The following is a 19,999-nucleotide window of genomic DNA, read 5'->3' as shown; positions in this document are numbered from 1 at the left end:
GGTGGGGGCGCCAAAATGGGGCAGAATTTGGCGCCCCCGTTAAAGCAATTTCTCGGTGCTAAAATGGTGTTTTGCACCATTTTAGCGTAGGGTTGGAAATGACCTAAAATCTTCATTCGAAAAATAAACATGAATTATATTAACTCCTAATTACAAAAATGATATAAAATCTACAAACAATTTAATAATTGACAAACATTGAAAGAAAAAAGTAAACCTAAATTTTGGTGAAATTGTGGATTTTGTAAAGAATTTGAAATATGAAACAAGTAACATGAATTAAAGTGGTTGTTAATCGAAATTCAAACGCATGACACTCGTGACTCATGAAAAAAATACATTGTACAAAATGTGTAGATGAGGTAAAAATTTGAATCTAAAATTTGGGTCTAAAAATTTATAAAAATAAAAATAATTATTTTTTTGGGTTTAGTGTGAACAACTAAGCATGTAAATAATAGCATATAAATAAAAAATTAAAAATTTGAATCTAAAAATTTTACATAATATATACAGACTATATATTAAGTAAGATCATGTTAGTGTCATACCTAAACATCAAATTATTTTAACTTCAAAGATACTTCAACCTCAATAAATTTCACGCAAAAATTTAAATTTGTGCATAAATTGCATTAAATTTGCTGGAAAAAATCCTGATTCAGTTCTAAATGTTTGGACACATTCCCGGTTCAGTCCTAAATGTTTGAACGTTCCCGGTTTGATCCCAAATATTTTCCAAAAATTCCCGATTCAGTCCTAAATATTTTTATGTTTCCGGTTTGGTCCCAAATGTTTTAAAAAAATTTCAGTTCAGTCCTAAATGTTTTAGGTTCCAGATTTCGTCCTAAATATTTTCCAAAAGTTATCGATTTGGTCCTTCCATCTACAAACAAAGTGTGATAAAAAAAAAACTTACAAACAAAAGATAAAGTTAAATAAAATAAAAGCTAATAATAATAATAATAATAATAATAATAATAATAATAATAATAATAAATGAACAAGAATTTCTTTCAAATGAAAATATAATATAAATTATGCAAAATAAAATTATAGAATAAAAAAATAATTGAACCGTGCAATCTTATAGTTAAAAAAATTATCAATCACAAACAAATAAACAAATGTTTTATCAAATAATTAATATTACTTATTTCACAAAATATTTGAAATTTTCAACAAATTTTTCAGAAGAATAATACTTATGGTTAACAATTGAGAAAATATAATGAATTATTTGACCACGGTTGAAGTAGTGATATGAAATTAAGTTTTATTTAATAGTAAATGTTTCTCAAATACTAATTTTTTAAATTATAAAAAGAATTTTAAAAAGATATATATCTTTTTCCAACCTCCAGACTTTTTCTTAAATTTGCAAGCATCGTGAATGAGAATATAACAAAATTAAAGAAATGTGAAATAACATCATTAAATTTTAATTCCTCAAGTTTTGTTTATTTTATTTAAGTTTTTATTTTGTAGCATCATGAATTTAATATTTTCATTTTGAACATTGTGTAAAATTGATTTAAATTTGGATAAAAACTCTAATAAATTTGTGTTTTATTTACAACTTGTTTAATATTAAATATATAATAAATAATATAAAACTCAATCATAAATGATATAACACTACGCGGTGTTAGTTTTAACACACGAGTAGATGAAATGATCAAACCGGGAACTTTTGAGAAATATTTGGCACGAAATCGGCAAAGTAAAAATATTTAGGACTGAACCGGAAACTTTTGGGAAACATTTAGGACGAAACCGGGAACGTATAAACATTTAGGACTGAACCGGGAACTTTTGAGAAATATTTAGAACCAAACCGGGAACGTCCAAACATTTAGGACTGAACCGGGAATGTGTCCAAATATTTAGGACTGAACCGGGATTTTTTTTCCAAATTTGCTAGTATATGTATATATATATATATATATATATATATAACTTTTTTGGGCCGCCATTGATTAAGGATATTCTCTTAACAAATTGCAACTCTAAAAGTGTTTATGAAATTTTTTTTAACAAATTTTTAAGTTCTAATTTTTTGTTTGGTAAATTTTTTTAAAAACAGCTTATAAGTTGTCAAAATAAACCGTTTGACAGCTTATAAGCTGTTTTTAAAAAAGCAAGGGGGGAGATATTTTTTCAAAAATATCTTATTTTAACATTCTATCTCTCTAAAATATCCTTAAATATTTTAATAAATCTCCATCATATCCTCCACCCATTAAATATTAAATATTAATTTTTTAAAAATGACAAATCACATAATTTTTTCTAAAATAAAATATTATAACAATTTTATTTTTTAATATATGTTTATTCTAAAACTATTTTCATATATGTATAACTCGAAACATTATTTTCATATAATTATATTTTTTTTGGTAATTTTGACGATAAAAAGATCTTATAATATCAAACGCATCAACATCTTTAAGTTATTTAAATAAGTTTATCCAAACACTTTAACAGCTTATTTTTAAAATGAGTTCTAACTGCCTATAAGTTTATGAGCTCTTTTTAATAAGATTAGACAAACACCCTCTAAAACTTTTTTTCACAAAATTTCAAAATTTCATGAAAAAAGCTAAAAACATGCTATATAAAAACTCTCTCAAAACTACCTTTGCGTAGTTTTAACATATAAAAATCCTTACTAACGATGTAATTTTATACAAAGTGATTATAAAAAAAAAGTGTTAAGAACTAGTAATTTTATGTAACAATATATTATTATTTTTATTATTAAATGTACGATTCTTTTAATTCTAAAGAACCTTTATGATAATAGTTTAAATCGTTTCATTCTATTATTATATATATGTGTGTGTGTGTTACAGTGTATATGTATGCATTGGCGGACCTACATAGTCCCGAAAGGGTGCGATCGCCCTTCTTGAAATTTAAAAAAAAAATTAGTACTATATACATAATATCACTTTTAAATACAAATTTAATCGTGCGGTCGCCTCTTCGAAATTATTTTTTAATAAAAACTTAGTACTATGTATGTATATATATATATATATCTCTCTAAAATGTTAATTTAATTTTATTTTGATTAAGATGATCTTTGATGAATAAGATAAGAATAAATTTATTTTAAGCTATAATAAATTTATAATAAATTTGGCATTATGCTTTTTATTGTCCAATATTTTTTTAAAGAAAACGAAAAGTTTTTTGACTTTAATATGATAAGGGAAAATTGTTATAATTTGCTCAAGTTTATCCATTTGATTTCATAAAGTATAGGTACCTTAGTACTAACTTGATAGCTTTATTTTTTACATTTAAAAATAACAATTACTTATCTGAAGTTGTTGTGATTATTGAGTTTGTTAAAAGAATTGTTCATTAAAAAAATCAATTATACATTTGGTACATAGATTTACTTTTAAATTTAGCATTATTATTACTATTGCAACTGTAAATATTGTGTTTTCACCAATGAAAATCATAAAAAAATCACTTCGTAATAGTCCGGGAGATGAAATGTTGTTAAATTATTGTTTGATGTCATATATTGAGCGATGTGTGTTTGAGACAATTGATAATATATGCATTATTATTATTATTTTTATTGCGTATTATTCTTAATTTTCAAATTATGAATTCTTGGTAAGTTTTATTGTAAAAACATATGAAGTTAATTATGTATGACATTTATTATATATTTTGCGTTGTATTAAAATTTTAAATTTATTGATCTTCCCCCTCCTGGATAAAAATCTTAAGTACGTCACTATATATATATATATATATATATATATATATATGAGGAACTCAACATTTTATCTTTTTTTTTTTCAGTGGACTCAATGTCTTACCTTGCTATCGAATTTGAAGTCTCTGTACTAATAACCTTCTAATCAAGTCGATGAAATTTTATTTATAATTACAACGGGACGATCATCATGTAAATTTATTGCTAATTTTTTTTTTCATTTCATATAACATGCATACTTTTGAAATAGTCAATTCTATCTTTATCTATATTTTTATCTAGAAACTTGATCTTTTGGGCAACCACAGTGGACACTTACATAAATACCGACTGACATATAATTCATTTATTGGTTGTATCGTCAGTCCGTGCTCTTGTAGTCACCAGAGAGATCAAAACATTTTTTTTATATATATATTACTTCTTTTTAAATACTTCATCACTCCTAATAAAAAATATAAAAAATAATTAATTTGAAAACAACAAAATGTTTAAATCAAAATTTCAGTACAAGACGTACGCAATGGGCCTATGAATTTAATTAAGTATTATTGTCTGTAGAAAGGTTAAAATCAAAAGATTTATATTTTTTGGGACCCGTCTTTGTAATTGCAGCCAATTTCGGCCCGGTCCGTCCGAATATCTATTACTATTTAACAAAGTGATAGGAGATTATAGTAACTGTTTTGATATTTTTAAGTGAATTTTCAAAATTATTCTCCATCTAATAAAGTAATTTTTAATTAATTAAAATCAAATGTGTTTATTTTTCGATTTTGAAAAGTAACTTCACTGTTTGAGGATATTTTTTTAATAAATAAATAATAATGATAATAATTACAATTATTACATATATTTTATCTTCTATGTTTTAATAATACATATATTAACAAACACACGCATTGTATGTGCAAGTCGCTAATATTAATAAAATGTAGCCCGATGACAAATTTTTGTACTGAAGTCTAAAACTCTCCTGTTAGTTAGGAGTTAAGTGGCGCTTGAGCGTTAGATGGTCACCCATGCACCGACTCAATTTTTAGAAAGACGGTGGTCTAGACGTCGTTGGAAAAATTGGCTGCCTGGCAGCTCAAAACCAACCTGGACGAGTAACAAATTGCCTGAATGGTTTGATTTTTGTTTTTAAAAAATTAAATTTACAATAATAATAATTTTTTAAAAAAATTGATTGGACAAATTTATGAATTTTTTGGTCGAAATATCAAATATATAAACATTAACAAGCATGGTTGAAAAATATTAATGAAAATATTGAACACATTTATGCATAAATTTTTTACTAATTTTTTTTTATTTTATAATATATTTTTATAATTAATCAATATTTTCTTAAAAAACACTTGAACACAGTCTATTCGATGCTTAGACACTTAGGCGGTTGGCGGTGAGTGGCCATTCATCTATCGTTTAACGCTTTTTAATAACTTCAACTTTGCATAAAAAAGGAAAGAGCCGATTTGATATTAAAAAAATTTTCCAATCATTTTGTAATCTAGCTTTTAAATTAAAATAATAATTTTTATTATAAAATAAATCATAAATAAGTCTTTATCAATGTTAGATTCGACATTTGGGTTGGACCCGTCCAACCACTAAAACAAAGCAAATTGAGTTATGATTTTAGATGTTCATTTGATAAATTTTGAAATATTTTGAAAACTTATACGAGTTAGTCTCACATGTCATTTGGCGAGAGGAATATCTATTCCGATCCAATGGTAAAAAATTATTACGTTTTTTGTTAAAAATATGACTTTTTCATTTAGAGTATGAACTATATCAACATGTCTTATAAAAGCTGCTATTGAAATATTCAGAATCTATTGTTTACGATGGTTTATGTATGCTTGATTAATTTTAAGCGATTGATATTATTTATAATAGTTCATGTATAACTTATAATTTTGAACAATGTATTTTATAATGATTTTCATATTGTTGATTGATTATATATAAAGAATATGTCTACTAAACAAAAGAAGATTTTTTTTTTGGTCCAAATCACCTTTACGTGATATTGATATTTGTTTTTTTTATTTTGACATTTCAAATTATTATCTAATCTCTCGATAATTTTTACAACTATGATTTACTTCTATTTGGATATAAATCAAATTAATTTTAAAATACGTTGTGTGCACCGATACGCTAGTTGTTGATTAATTTTGAAAATTTTATATTATTTATAATGGTTGAATTTTAAAATATTTATATCATTAAAAAGGGTATAAAAGATAGTCTGGTTAAATAAAAAAAAATCAATCATATTTTTTAGTTGGATCGACTCTTTTTTTTTTTATATACGAGAGAGAAGACGAGTTATTTGATCCTGAGTTCTCTCTCAAATTAACGAGCAAGCGACCTCTCAACTCCGACTTTATCTCTCATGTTAAATTAGTTTATTGTAAACTTATTAAAAATTCCGTTGTTCATAAAAATGTTGTATCTAATGATTTGTTGATGTATTAATGAGATGACGTTTTTTTGATTAAAAAATAAAAAAACCTATTTAAAATTAAAATTTTTATATATTTTTAATTTTTTTTAAAACGTGCATAATTTTTATTTTAAACCCGATATTTTGATTGATCCATTTTGTATAGATAAAATATTTTGTTGCAAAAACTAGCTTATCACGAATTCACGAGGAATCCTAGGTCTGTCCATTTTTTAAAAAAAAAGAAAAGAAAAGAAAAACTCAAAATACACCTAATATAGTTAGGCATTTTACGAGTACATAGTTTTGTCTAAATAGCTTGTGATGAGTCAAGAATTCGTTACTGATGCGATTATCATAAAATGAGTTCCCGCGTAGTGGACAGAGTACCTGATGAAATTCCAGCAAGCTCCTTCGTCCCACTTTGGATGCAATCTACACACCAGGAGACAAAGAAACTCGTAAGTGGGGAGGCGGAAGGGTTTCCGGCGTCGCCACTCTGATGCTTAAGTAAAGTGAGTGTATGGAGACAATAGTGATAGGTGATAATAACGTACCTTGGCCAGGCGCAGGAGCCTGGTATTTATATCATCGGTCTGGGTTATTAATGATTACATGGTATGAGCTAACTGACGGCCTTTAATGCGATGAGACAGTTACCACTTGTGATTAGACACTCCGTAACTTTCGGAAGAACCCATACCGTTGAAACATGGTTAGCAATGATTCGGTCCGTAATAAGAGCCTGATAAACTCAAGGTAGGCGTGGCCGCTTTCTGACCCTTAAAATAGAAAGTCCAGGCCCCACCAGCTTTCTTCTTCTCCTGTCTCCCGGGAGCCTATTTCTGAATGCCCGGCTCCCGCAATTTACCCGGGCTCCCCTGATCACCCGGGCGTTTAGGTCCTCCTGGGTCCTTTAGGCCACCCGGGTCCTCGAGACCATCCGGGTCTTTCGGGACTACGCGGGTTATCTTATCGGGATATCAATTACGATTCATCGTTTGATAGGTGGGACGAGTTAAACCTACAAACGTAACTATTTGTTTGTTAAATTAAGTGAATTAGTGACGGTTGGCCTCTATGTTACCACAATCCACCATTTGATCGGATCGGACATACGTGAAAAACATCGATGTAAACCGATTGTTGGATGTGACAGCCCGACCGGCTCCGTTGTGTGACGTACACCAGTATGCACGTATACACCGTGACTGCGTGTATTTTTATTCACAGTTTGAAATACGATACCCTCGCAAGAAAAAAGCTTGACCATTTCCAAATTCCAACCCAGCCCCCACCATCCAGCGAATCAGATTCCTGCCCTTCCACCCTTTTCTTCCTTTCTCCTCCCTTTCACGGGAAATCGATGCTTTTTGATTCTTGAAATACTTGTAATTTTCGATACCATATTCACAAGATTGCTCGATTTTATTCGGCCTCCGGATCTGTTGTATCGGCATTTGATTCTTCTGGTAACTGACCCCCGTTTCATTTATTTATTTAATCGTAATTATTCCTGATTCATTGATAGAAATAAGGGCTATGCTGGTATTTGCGTAATTTCTTGAACCTATGATTCAGGATTAAAGTCGGGGAAAATTGACGGCTTCTATTTGATTGGGCGATGAAAATTTATGCCTTTGGTTCAGGAGACAAGGGGCTTCTGATGCTGTGCTTTATTGTTGTTTTGGTTGAAATTGGATAATTAATCTTTTTTCGGGAATAATCAGAGTCTAGGATAATTTATTGGAAATTACTTGGTGCAGATCAAATATTCTGAACTTGCTCGAAAATATTGATTGAGTTTGAATGCCCGACCAGTTGGCTTTGGCTTCGAGCAATACAGGAAGTTGAGGCAGACTATTGTGAGTTTTGGTTTGATGCTAGGGTTGAAAAACCTGATTACTTATTTTCTGTATTTGGTTAATTAGGCCCACGCCTTAAAAGTTCAGCCATTTGATTGAGTTCGGTATAATATAGACTTTCTCAGTTTTACTCTTGCTTATTTGATTTCACATGGAGTTTCTTCCTGTTGAGGTCGTTGGGAACATATTATCACAGCTTGGGACTGCTCGGGATGTTGTAATTGCATCTGCGACTTGCCGGAAATGGCAAGAGGCTTGGAGGAATCATCTCCATGCACTTTCGTTTGATTCAAGTGACTGGCCTTTGTATCATGAATTTTCCACTACTAGACTTGAGATACTTATTACTCAAACAATTCTCCAAACCAATGGACTGCAGTCCCTTTCGATCATTATGGATGATGTGGATGAATTCTCAGCTGCCCCTGTTATTGCATGGCTCATGTACACTAGAGAAACATTGCGCCACTTACGATATAATGTAAGGACAACTCCCAACATTAACATTCTCGAAAAATGTGGTAGGCAGAAGCTTGAAATGTTGGCTTTGTCTCACAATACTATTACTGGAGTTGAACCGAGTTATCAGAAGTTACCCTGCCTGCGATCTCTTTCTCTGAGTTATGTCAGTATATCGGCTTTGGATCTGAGTCTTCTTCTTACCATTTGTCCCAAGATTGAATCCTTGACCCTAATTAATCTCGATATTGTCATGTCTGATCTGCAAGCAACAATGGACCTAAGTAGTAACTCGTTAAAGGATATTTTTGTTGAGGCGATCAGCTTGGATAAATTTATACTGGAAGCTGACAGCTTAGAGAAGTTGCACTTGAAAGATTGTACTCTCGAAGTTTTCGAGCTCGTCGGCAAAGGGATGTTGAAATTCTTAAAGATTGATGATGTCAGTGTAATTCATCTTGATATTGGTGAGAATGCTGAGAATCTCGAGGTTGTGGATGTGAGCAATTTCACAATCATGTGGGCAAAGTTTCACCACATGATCTCACGGTCATCGAAGTTGAAAAAACTTAGACTTTGGGGTGTTGTATTTGATGATGAGGATGAGATTGTTGATATGGAGACTATTTCTTCGTGTTTTCCCTCACTGAATCATCTATCCCTGAACTATGATCTTAAAGATGCAGCGGTGCAGTATGGTTTGCAAGGTTCGTTTGTTTTAGATAATGTGATTTTGTTGGAACTTGGGTGGACGGTGATAACCGACCTCTTTACAATGTGGGTTTCGGGACTTCTTGAAAAATGCCCTCATCTCAGAAAGTTGGTCATCCATGGGGTCGTGTCAGAGACCAAAACCCATGAAGAGTGCAACATGTTAGCCAACTTTACCTCATCTATCGTAAAACTTATGCGGAAATACCTACACATAGAGGTTCAATTTGAATATGAGTAGATTTTTATCGCACAGGAGTTTGATGTCAAGAGTGGATTCTTCATAATGCCCTCAGTTTGGTCTTTCCGTGAAAATTATTGGACTTGAGAGCGATATAAACTGATTGCATTCTTTGTATTAAAGTTAAGGCTATGTTTGTATGTGCTACTATTTTTTGTCTATACATTCTTGAATTGTGAATTGCACTGCTTTCATTACGCTGATAAATAATTCTTCATTTCCATGTCATTTGCACTCATCCTTGGACTCCATGGGATCCAAAACTTTTTCCAAAGAAATGGGGTGTAATGGATTCGGAAGGTGGCAATCTACTTTGCTTGTGATAGCTGGAAATCATAACAGAGTCCTAAACTTCAGATAGTTTATACAGCTTAAATTTTTTCTGACAGAGAAACAGGCTTTGGCTATATCAATTAAACCTAGTGACTCGCATTCACGGTTTGTTCATGCCACCCGCGGGGTACTACCCAGCGGGCGACGTGTAATCCCAATGTGGGGTCCACTGATTTTAACCAATCAAAATCCGCAAGTCAACTCTTCTCTCTTTGAATTTCGAGAATGGTGAATTACAGATAAATGGTATGTCCCGTGCAGTATTGGGTATTGAGATTGTCGAAGTTTCAAGGATACCTGTATGATCTTGGTTTTTCTGCTTAGAATAGAAATGTCAAGCCATAATTTTTCACATCATGTTTTAACTGAAATTAATATACATGTAATAGATAGATAATAGATATATAATAAAACAAAGAACACATTAAATTGAATACATTAATGAGAGAAGAACATAAGAGTAAATTTACAATTTAACTCACATATTTATATATGTAATAGAAAACAAAGAACACATTAAATTGAAGACATTAATGAGAGAAGGGCATATGACTAAATTTACAATTCAACTCACATATTTATATATGTAATAGAAATAGATAATAAATTTAAATAAATTATTGAAAAAGAAAAATCAATCAAGTGACATTTGTCTGTAATTGAGAAATATCGAATATGGTACATTGTGCCGCCTTTTAAAGGGTTACTTATTAGTTATTACTCAAGCAACATTAAATTTCGAACTCAGTCATATGCCTCTATGGGTGGTGTGTAGTGATGTGATTTGTTTTAAATCTTGTGGGCCCTACATAATTTTTGTGAAGTCCACATGATTGGACCAATAAAATAATTACACACCATCCATGAAGTAATATCCAATAGGTAGGGTCGAAAGATCCCATTCGACCACCATATTGATATCCTTTGGGAAGGGCCTGCATATTTTCATCCACGGATCATAGCCGTTGAATGCATTGGTACATTTTCTTGTGCAATTTGTTGTATGGGGCTATCTTTTGTGGAAAACAGTTTCTGATCATGATGTTATATACTTATATAACATGCGCAATGCAAAGATTGTTATATAACACGCGCAATGCGGGTGCAGCGAAGCACTCTGCTGGGTCGACATTGACATTGAGAGATGAAATATATATATATATATATATATTATTAAGTGTAACAATTTTTTTTATAATTCGAGTTGGTTAAAAAAATTAATAACTACAAGTCTACAACAGTTTGGATCAAAATAAAATATTTGAAAATTCAATAGATCAGATGATGTTGATTAAGATATGATGACCATCGTGGATAAGTGATGAGATATTTATTTGTTATATAAGTTTGAAGTGAGTTTAAAAAGAAAAGGAGAATTCGGCTTCACTACATTGATTGCTCTATTGGGCCTCACAGGACGGACCAATTAAAGTAAATAAATTCAACCAAATCGATTTATTCTGGCCCAATGAAGCGATATCAAGCCCATCTCCAAGTCAATGAACAGTCCGCTGCACCTACAAGCTTCAGACACTCATCGGTGCATTTGTCGCCCGTGGATCCCGTAGACGGCAATACGACGGCGACGATGGAACACCACAGCTACGATGGCGTGGGTAATGGCCTCACAAAGTCAGGGGCGGTGGCTGCGTGCACGGCGATGGCTGTGTTTTACGTGGCGATTCTCTACTCTCCTACGCTGATTCTTCGACTACCTCAGCCAACCTCTTTCAAATCCTTTATGGTGCGACGTTTCGTATGCGCAGCAGTTTCCTCAGTCGTATGTCTCGTTTATTGCTCCCTCGTCCTCCCTGTGAGCCTTCTACCTCTGTTCCCTCAATTAATTGATAGAAAACCTGTGCAGCTCAATGGTTTTGAAGAATGTGTTGTTAGGGTTCGGAATCTGCGACTATAATCGATGAATTGCTTCTTGAATTTCTACTTGAAATGAATTGGCGGTGGCTTTTGGTATACATATGCCTGGTGAACACTTCTTTGCGGCGGTTGACCCTTCTTATACAATATTCGTGGAAATGAGAATGTTTTTTGTACTTTAGTTTAACAAACTAAAGACGGGAAGATTATGTGAACAGATAAGTTGGTCAGACATTACAAGTTGGTCGGACATATTAGGTAATAAAGGTCTAAAACTAACTTTAAGAAATGTATGGAATTTTTGCCCCCAAGTTTCGAGCTTTTGACCTCCTGATTGTGAAACCACGTTGAGTAGGAGGTGATGTAGTTTTATATTTTAATAACCGTTATGGCAGTCTGCTAGCTCATGAGCAAGTATGTTCTTGAATTGTTATCTTATTACCTCCTTTTCTTGTTAATAGATAAGGAAGTGGGATGCATCACTTCTATTTGGTGTTTATGGCATCAGGCTGGATCACGCCGTGAGTAATTTAATTGAAAAACAATATTTGATGTTAACACAACTCAATAGTTTTGGGTATAGTACTATTTAGCGATTTATTCGCTTCTGTGATGTGCAGATTGAAAAGAGTGACTGATTACTTAATGCAATTTTATGTTTGTACAGTGGCAAACTTTGATCTACCCCATTTCACTGACTTCCTGCATGTACATGGGGTCTTTTGTGCGGAATCTTTTTTCAGTACTCGAAGCAAGGAATGAATATTTGAATGCTGGTGGAAATCCGTCACTTTTTTGCAAAAACTTTCTTCAAAGGTTCATCAATCAAGCAATTCCAATGGTCTACAGTATTTCATCCTTGCGTAACTATTTCGTGGTTAGTGTCCTTGTTTGCATATTTTCTGTGTGTCTGAATGCCGTATTTTTCCACTAGCTTATCATGTTTGGGAATATTGCTGTTTTTTTTTCTTTTTTACATCTAATAGTTTCATGTTCATATTTTTCTCTCACTTCTTATGTTTTGTACACTAATAAGTAATATACTCTCGCTGCTTAGCACTTCTAAAGATTGGTGAGTGCTGTGGCCCTATGACAGATCTGAGTCTTGTGATAAAAAAAAGGACCAATTTATATGTATTTTATTCAATTGCATCTAGAATTTAGTAGATTGTGCTCATTGTCAAACAATTCAAAGGGTAAATAAGTTCTAGATTATGAACATCATTTCAGTGTTAATTTCAATTTTTCCTGCTTATTTCGCTGAACTCTGGAAAGGTGTAAGAGGACATCGATCTAATGGCTACAGCCTACAGAGCCGAGAGTCATGAATTGAGCGTATATGTAGGTTAAAGCCTAAAGGTATTTCAAGAAGTTTTATGGATCTCTGTGGAGTTATTTATTGAGAGATAAAAGAGGCGGCATGTGGCTCAAATTAACAGTTTTTTAAGAACCCACCCCCGGATCACATAAGTCAAGAGCTTCTTGAGGATCTGATAGATGATAACCAAAGCAGAGCTGTGGTCTATCTCCTTGCATAGAAGAAAGCTTTACGGTACTCTCGATTTTGGCTATGCTAAAACTTTGATATTGCTCCTCCTTTGAATAGGCACCACTGACGGAAGAATTGGTGTTCAGAGCTTGCATGATTCCTTTGTTACTTTGTGGAGGATTCAGCACTTCTGTTGTCATATTCCTCTGCCCTACTTTTTTCAGTTTAGGTAAATGTATGAAGTTCATATCAGCATATTCTTGCACCTTCTTGATCAAGATTTGTATATTCCGAAAGTAGGGTTCAAGATTGTGGAGTAAAGGGGTGCTATGAAGGGGAAATGTCTTCAGTGATAACACTTACTTGTCTTGACCCCAATGTCTTGGCCCGATCTAAATTATGCTGCTATTACTACGAGCTCTTTATCAAAATTCTTCATCTTTCTTTCCCTGGAGCACTTGGCTGGCTTATGGAAGTTGGTGGGGTGGGTGTACTGTGCTACTGGGCATGGCGTAGGCGGTCAGGCTCATTGTTCACTTATATCCTCCCTCCAATATTTATTGCATTTATACACATTGCAAGATTCCAATTGTCTGTGTTTGTTGTTTATAACAAAGTAAATAAAAGTTTGAATTTTTTTTGTTTGCAGCTCATTTAAACCACTTTTTGGAGTTCTATGTCCGTGAAGACTATACCTTTCTCAAAGCTTGTTCGGTTGTAGGTAAAATATTGTCTAATTTGCTTTGATATTGCTGATGCGTGAAATCAAGTAACTGACCTGGCAGAGTGATAAAGGATGAGTCTTACATTGAGTTTTGGATTTTTATGAAATGGTTGTACTGTAGCCAATTGCATTAATGTAGATGTATCTTGTTTCATAATCTTAGGCGAGTTTTCAGCAGTAGAGGTATAAGGTAATCCAGTTGGATTGGATGAGGGTTTATATTATCATCCTTCTGATTTTTAGGTTTTGAGTTTCCATTTTTGAAGATATATTTTAGTAATTGCAGTTTCTTGTTACACGTATCACATGTTCAGGTTTCCAACTAGGCTACACTGTCATATTTGGGGCTTATGCATCCTTTCTTCTTATTCGCACTGGTGAGTCGTCCTTCCTGAATGAGATTGCCTGGGGTGCATCACATTACATTCCCATATTTCATTCAACTACTACTTGGCATTATTAATGCATCGTAATATTTTACTAATGGCAGGACATTTATCTGCTCCATTAATTGCTCATATCTTTTGCAACTTCATGGGTTTGCCTGCAATGTTTTCACGTAGATCTGGTATGTTTCACTCTGGTTGTTGCCAACTTTTATGAAGTAAATTCTTTATTTTGGATTTCTCTACAAGTGCAATGAATCGATGACAAAACTCGAGTACAAACCAAACCTGTTTTTGTGATATTGGTCTTATACCTCAGCGGGCGACTGTATTACTTGAAATTCGAAAGTTTATTCCTTCGAGTGCAGTCTTAATGTATGCAAGGGTTTATCTTTCCCAAGTGTTGGTCGTTTTGTGTTCACGTCGAATTGGCTTGCTTTTCTTTCTTCCAGGGATGGTGAGTGTGGCATTTGTAGCGGGGATGCTGGGATTCTTGTGGCTACTTTTCCCATTAACGAATCCCCTTTTGTATAACAATATAACAGGGGATTGCAAGTGTTGGCATAGATACTGTAGTTGGAGCTAAGACTCGGGATTTTTGGCCTGTATTGTTTTTTAACATTAGAGGGCAAGTTTCCTGTATCACGTTTAGGTTGAAGTGAAAATATCTCCCAAACATTTCCTGTATCAAGTTTCCTGTAATACTAGTTCTCGTAAATATTGTACATTCATGCCAATGTAGACTATGTAAGTAAAACGACTTGTTTTATTTAAAACAGCTAAAACATGGCATCGAATTTACTTTACTTTAATCTCATGCTAATGTGTATCGAGACCATCGGAACCGAACCTCCAACATCCTAGTTTGTAAGATGATAGGATCACAATTCAATCAAGCAGTTTCCTTTTTTTTTTTTTTGGCCAAAACTCCAGAATGAATATAGTTCTCGGGGAAGGGAACCAATGAAGATTTTTAATTATTTGTTTGGAGACTGGAAGAATACATAATCGAGATATAAGAGATGCACTTTCATTTAATGCAAATAAGATTTTAACTTTTGACCCATATTGATTTAATTATTTGTTCCACCAGTCCCCTACCTGTATCTAAGCTGACGAATAAAGTAAAGTTTAACATTAGTCAACGGGTTTGACCTCTTCCAATTTTAATTCTCAAGGCTCGAATAAGAAATCTTAAGTCAGAAGGTAGGGGATTTGAAAAAATCAAGAATCAGGACACATACTCGACCTATTTACTAAGTACACTAATTAAGATACATTGAAGTCAAATATAGCTTAGATAAACAGAGATGGCCATAATCAAGGTTTTTCTCAAGATAACGAGATTATCTTAATATTTTAAGTATAATTTTTTTTATATATAAAGAAATTCATTTTATTTTTTGAAATACGTTAAATCACCCAGCTACCCCAACAATTTTGGGCGTAAATTTCTTCAATTCTTCACTTGCATATGTAGACTGAATTCAAACCAATAAGCTCATCAAGTACTGCATGCTTACAATCAAAATTCCTTAAACCTAAGTTTTACTCCTTGTCGTAATAAAAAGTCGCCCAAAAATGTTTTTGCGCATTACCCGAAAATATCCAATCTTTGATGCAAAAAAGGATATGCATATGCAAAGCTCGACACTTGTATACCACTCGATTGTTATTGGCCACTAGAACTCCAATAAAGAAATTACAAAATTTTTTGAGCCACTTATAGTGTGATTCAGAATTTGAAAACTCTAATTTTAAAACTTCAACAAAATTAGAATAATTATTTTTTTTTAAAAAAAATCGATATAAAATTTTAACTTAACAACGTCGACTTAACAAAATTTATTGGCCAAACACCCAAAATTTTCTTCTCTTCTCATTAATTGTTCAGTCGGATTCTTCAAATTGACAGATACCAAACGCACTTAATGAAGTTGTTGAATTTAGCCAATTATCTTTTCCATTAGCCAAGTCAAAAGACGCATCTTCCCTCCTCACACTACATATATATACATACAACCACCCCATAAACCCCACGCTCAACACTCGGAGATAATATCTATACAATAAATTAAAACACAAGAAAAACACATACATACATATTCTGAGTTCAATCTCAGAGCCAACCATGTCCGGAGCAAATTCTCAGTCAATGGCATTTGCGGAGGCGATTTTGTGGCACGGTACGTTGTTGGTTGCATTGATGTTGATATTGAGCAGCTGTGAGTCGAGCGGAGGAGGCGACCTTTGGACGCAGGAATCTCCGGTGGTGCACGACATGAGGCCATGCGACGAAATCTACGTCGTGAGGGAAGGGGAGACGCTGCAAACTATAAGCGACAAGTGTGGGGATCCATATATCGTCGAGGAGAACCCGCATATTCATGACCCGGACGATGTGTTCCCGGGTTTGGTAATCAAGATCACGCCTTTGAAAGGTGCATCACTTAAGGTTTATTAGGCTCATCTGGAAAAAATTTGATCGGAGGAGGCTTTGTGTGTAGTTGCTATATGTTACGAATCTAGTTGAGTCGAATACGCGGTGTTTGTAAGTTTAGTCATATACTTATACCAGTAACGCTAGATGTACACTTGATTTACATCCTCACTTATATATTATAATTACAAAATTTTTTTTGACCGGCCAACTAGATATTTATTTCTTATTATGAGTAGTAACGAGAGAAATTTTAAGTAAATGTATAAACCAAGATGTACGTATAGCATTTCTCTATTTTTATATATATATATATATATGAGACTTGATCCCCACACCCTAGGGTGCGGGAAATCCGTGCACACCCGTGCTCAAAATAATTTCGATTGACTTAAAATTTTTACATTATGATTGTTTTTAAAATACGAATCCAACGATATATCATGCTACAAATTTCAATCTCGATGGCCGGAATCGTGAAGATGGCCGGAAATAGGGTTAAATGTGCAATTTTTGGTCATATTCACGATTTTAGCCATCGAGATTGAAATTTATAATTTTTGGTCATATTCACGATTTTGGCCATCGAGATTGAAATTTATAGCATATGATATATCGTTGGATTCGTATTTTTGAAATGTTCCTACTATAAAAATTTCAAGTCAATCGGAATTATTTTGAGCACGGGTGTGCACGGATTCCCCGCACCTTAGGGTGCGAGGGATCAAGTCGTGTGTGTGTGTGGGAAAATTGCTTTTTCGATCCTATATGTTTGTCACTTTGCGATTTCAGTTCTTCATATTTTTAGATTTTTGTTTTAGTCCGCTATCTTTATTTTTTTGGCAATTTTAGTCCTTTTTTCGACGTGGCGCTGACTTGGCTACAATTCAGTGCCGATGTGGAGTGCCACGCAAGAATTTTCGAATAAAAAGAAACGAAATTGCAAAAAATCAAAACATGCAGGACTAAAACTGAAATATAAAAACATAGAGGACCAAAATCGCAAAGTGACAAACATACATGACCAAATTTGCAGTTTTTTCTATATATATATATACTTCACAGGAGAGAAGTAACAAAAAAGTGTTTACGGTATCTATTTGAAAGCTCGAGCTCGAAACTGATCACAGGTTCACTGTGAGTTCATAAATATATTCGCGAGTTGAGATGACGATGAGTCGAGATCATACTAACTTAAGCTGCATGATTTGATCGCGAACTTTTACATGTTAAATTAATTATAATATAATATATATCTATTTATCACATTTTAAATGTTAGTTTTCGGTTTATATACTATTTAAAAATATATAAAAAATAATTTAAATCTGACAATCTCGTGACCAGATAAAATTGAGCTGAAGCTGGATGGAGTTCAAAGTCAAACCGGTTCGTCTACCACGTAAATGACATCTTTTATCAACCCCCCATTTATTATGGGCCTCCTACATAATTTTCGACCCAAGAACATACCTTCAAAGAGAAGGCCCAATAATTTGGGCCGCTGTAGCCATAGACAAGTAATGCATTTAATTATTATCTTATTATATAATAATGTACAAATAGTCATACTTTCATATTTGAGTTATTATCTATCTTTATAATTATCATATTTCATATTTATTTTAAAATTTTAAAATAATTAAAATATTTATTTATTTTTGCATATAACATAAATTAGTTGTACTCGCAATTTTCCCGTGTAGATTTCTTGTTTCATGAATAATAAAGTTTAAAAGCTTTGAATGCGAGAAAGCAAACAAGTATCCATTTGGTGACCTAGTTGAGATTAAAATAACTATACGTTATAAGTCCAAGAAGCAGATTCCTTGGCTAAAAATTAGATTTACGGTTCTCTCAATAAAATATATGTATAAATTAAGAATAATTAATGTTAAAGTTTCAATATATATATATATATATATATATATATATATATATAGTACAACGATATTTATTACGATCATGCCATAATATTTTGCTATTATTTATGAGATTTTGATATTATATATTAAGAATTTGCATTCAATGTATCATGTGATTTAATAAATTATAATTTTGTATTGAATTTTATAGTATAAAAATTTACGTGCAGATATCGTTGGACATATAACATTATTAATTAATTATTTGATAATAGTCAACTGTCCTCTTAATGATCATGGCACCGTCCTAGCCAATTCACACTAGGTCTATAATATTTTTTAAAAAATGACTTGATCGGCCGTCCATTTGCTCATTTAAATGTGAAAAACCTATTCCTTCAAAATATAAAATAAACAACGAAATTTGATCATATATATATATATATATATATATATAATGAAACTTTGGCATGCCAAAAATCGTTTTTTTTTTAAAAAAAGAAATTTAAAATTTGAATATACAAGATGGATGACCCCATTCTGAAGGGATAATTTCATCTTATTTTTTCGGCACTATCCCAACAATACATTTAAGAGTAAATATTTATCAATATTTGTGAAGTCAATAGAAAAAAATAGTAATCTCATATGTATCTATAAATCTCAACTCTTGAATTTGAATTGAAGTACCCGTAGGATCTTATTTATCATTTTGAAGATAGTCAATGATGGCTTGGTGAATGTATAAGTATTTATGAGGGTGGCCACACGTACGCGGACTTTAATTGCGGGTTCCACGAAACTACTCACTCCACCTTATGTAAACTCTAGGATATATTCTCAAAAAAAAAAAAAAAAAAAAAAACTATAGGATATATCTAGGAACAAGTCCCATTAATTTCCATTCAATAATTCCAGTCATTCTAATTTTTTATGTTATAATTATAATATAATTCTTTAATCGAATAATTGATAATTTCCCAGTTCCCACCTTCCACGTGACAATAACATATATTAGTATTTCGATATACGTGTTGTAGTATTTAATATTTTGACATCTAGCTTTTTTTAGTTTAAATTATAAAATGATCGGTTTCTTTCGGCAAATTTTGAAGTGTCTAAAAAAAAAAAAAGGAAAAAGTAAATAATTTTTTTTAAAAATAATAATAAAAAAAAAGTGCCATACCACCCAAGGAGGTCGTTTCCTATGCCGAATCTTAATATACAGGTATAGATGTGCTTTTTATATATCCACAATAATATAATAATTAAGACATGTTGACACTTATCTTTATATTCAATATATATATATATACTTGCAATTCAGAAGCTTCATTTCAACAACACAAACTTAATTGGAATTCAAATAACAACTGCTCCATATAATCAAATGTAAATTAAATAAATA

General features: G+C 32.3%; 3 protein-coding genes across 5 annotated transcripts; all 3 read left to right on the top strand.

Moving 5' to 3' along the window:
• The first annotated feature begins 7,460 nt into the window (after nt 1–7,460).
• Nucleotides 7,461–9,719, top strand: LOC140892603 (F-box/LRR-repeat protein At1g67190). 3 transcript variants are annotated; one of them, XM_073301562.1, is made up of 4 exons: nt 7,461–7,675; nt 7,785–7,893; nt 7,970–8,068; nt 8,226–9,719. In XM_073301562.1, exon 4 carries the CDS (start codon nt 8,463–8,465, stop codon nt 9,477–9,479), a length of 1,017 nt encoding a protein of 338 aa, XP_073157663.1. In that variant the 5' UTR covers nt 7,461–7,675; nt 7,785–7,893; nt 7,970–8,068; nt 8,226–8,462; the 3' UTR covers nt 9,480–9,719. The 3 variants fall into 3 exon arrangements, with proteins under 3 accessions (XP_073157663.1, XP_073157649.1, XP_073157656.1); XM_073301548.1 differs by having other exon boundaries at nt 7,970–9,718; XM_073301555.1 differs by lacking the exon at nt 7,785–7,893 and having other exon boundaries at nt 7,970–9,718.
• A 1,448-nt stretch (nt 9,720–11,167) lies between these two features.
• Nucleotides 11,168–15,024, top strand: LOC140891302 (CAAX prenyl protease 2). Its single transcript, XM_073299742.1, has 8 exons — nt 11,168–11,625; nt 12,149–12,208; nt 12,355–12,564; nt 13,294–13,405; nt 13,826–13,897; nt 14,215–14,277; nt 14,391–14,468; nt 14,739–15,024. The coding sequence occupies exons 1-8, from the start codon at nt 11,281–11,283 to the stop codon at nt 14,870–14,872; spliced, it is 1,074 nt and encodes a 357-aa protein (XP_073155843.1). The 5' UTR covers nt 11,168–11,280; the 3' UTR covers nt 14,873–15,024.
• A 1,393-nt stretch (nt 15,025–16,417) lies between these two features.
• On the top strand, nt 16,418–16,750 carry LOC140866896 (uncharacterized). The gene has a single exon (XM_073271963.1). The coding sequence runs from the start codon at nt 16,418–16,420 to the stop codon at nt 16,748–16,750; it is 333 nt and encodes a 110-aa protein (XP_073128064.1).
• Nucleotides 16,751–19,999: the final 3,249 nt, after the last annotated feature.

This window comes from Henckelia pumila, chromosome 1 (assembly GCF_033568475.1).
Source record: "Henckelia pumila isolate YLH828 chromosome 1, ASM3356847v2, whole genome shotgun sequence".
Classification (NCBI taxonomy): domain Eukaryota; kingdom Viridiplantae; phylum Streptophyta; class Magnoliopsida; order Lamiales; family Gesneriaceae; genus Henckelia; species Henckelia pumila.
This window is presented reverse-complemented; position numbering and strand designations above follow the sequence as displayed.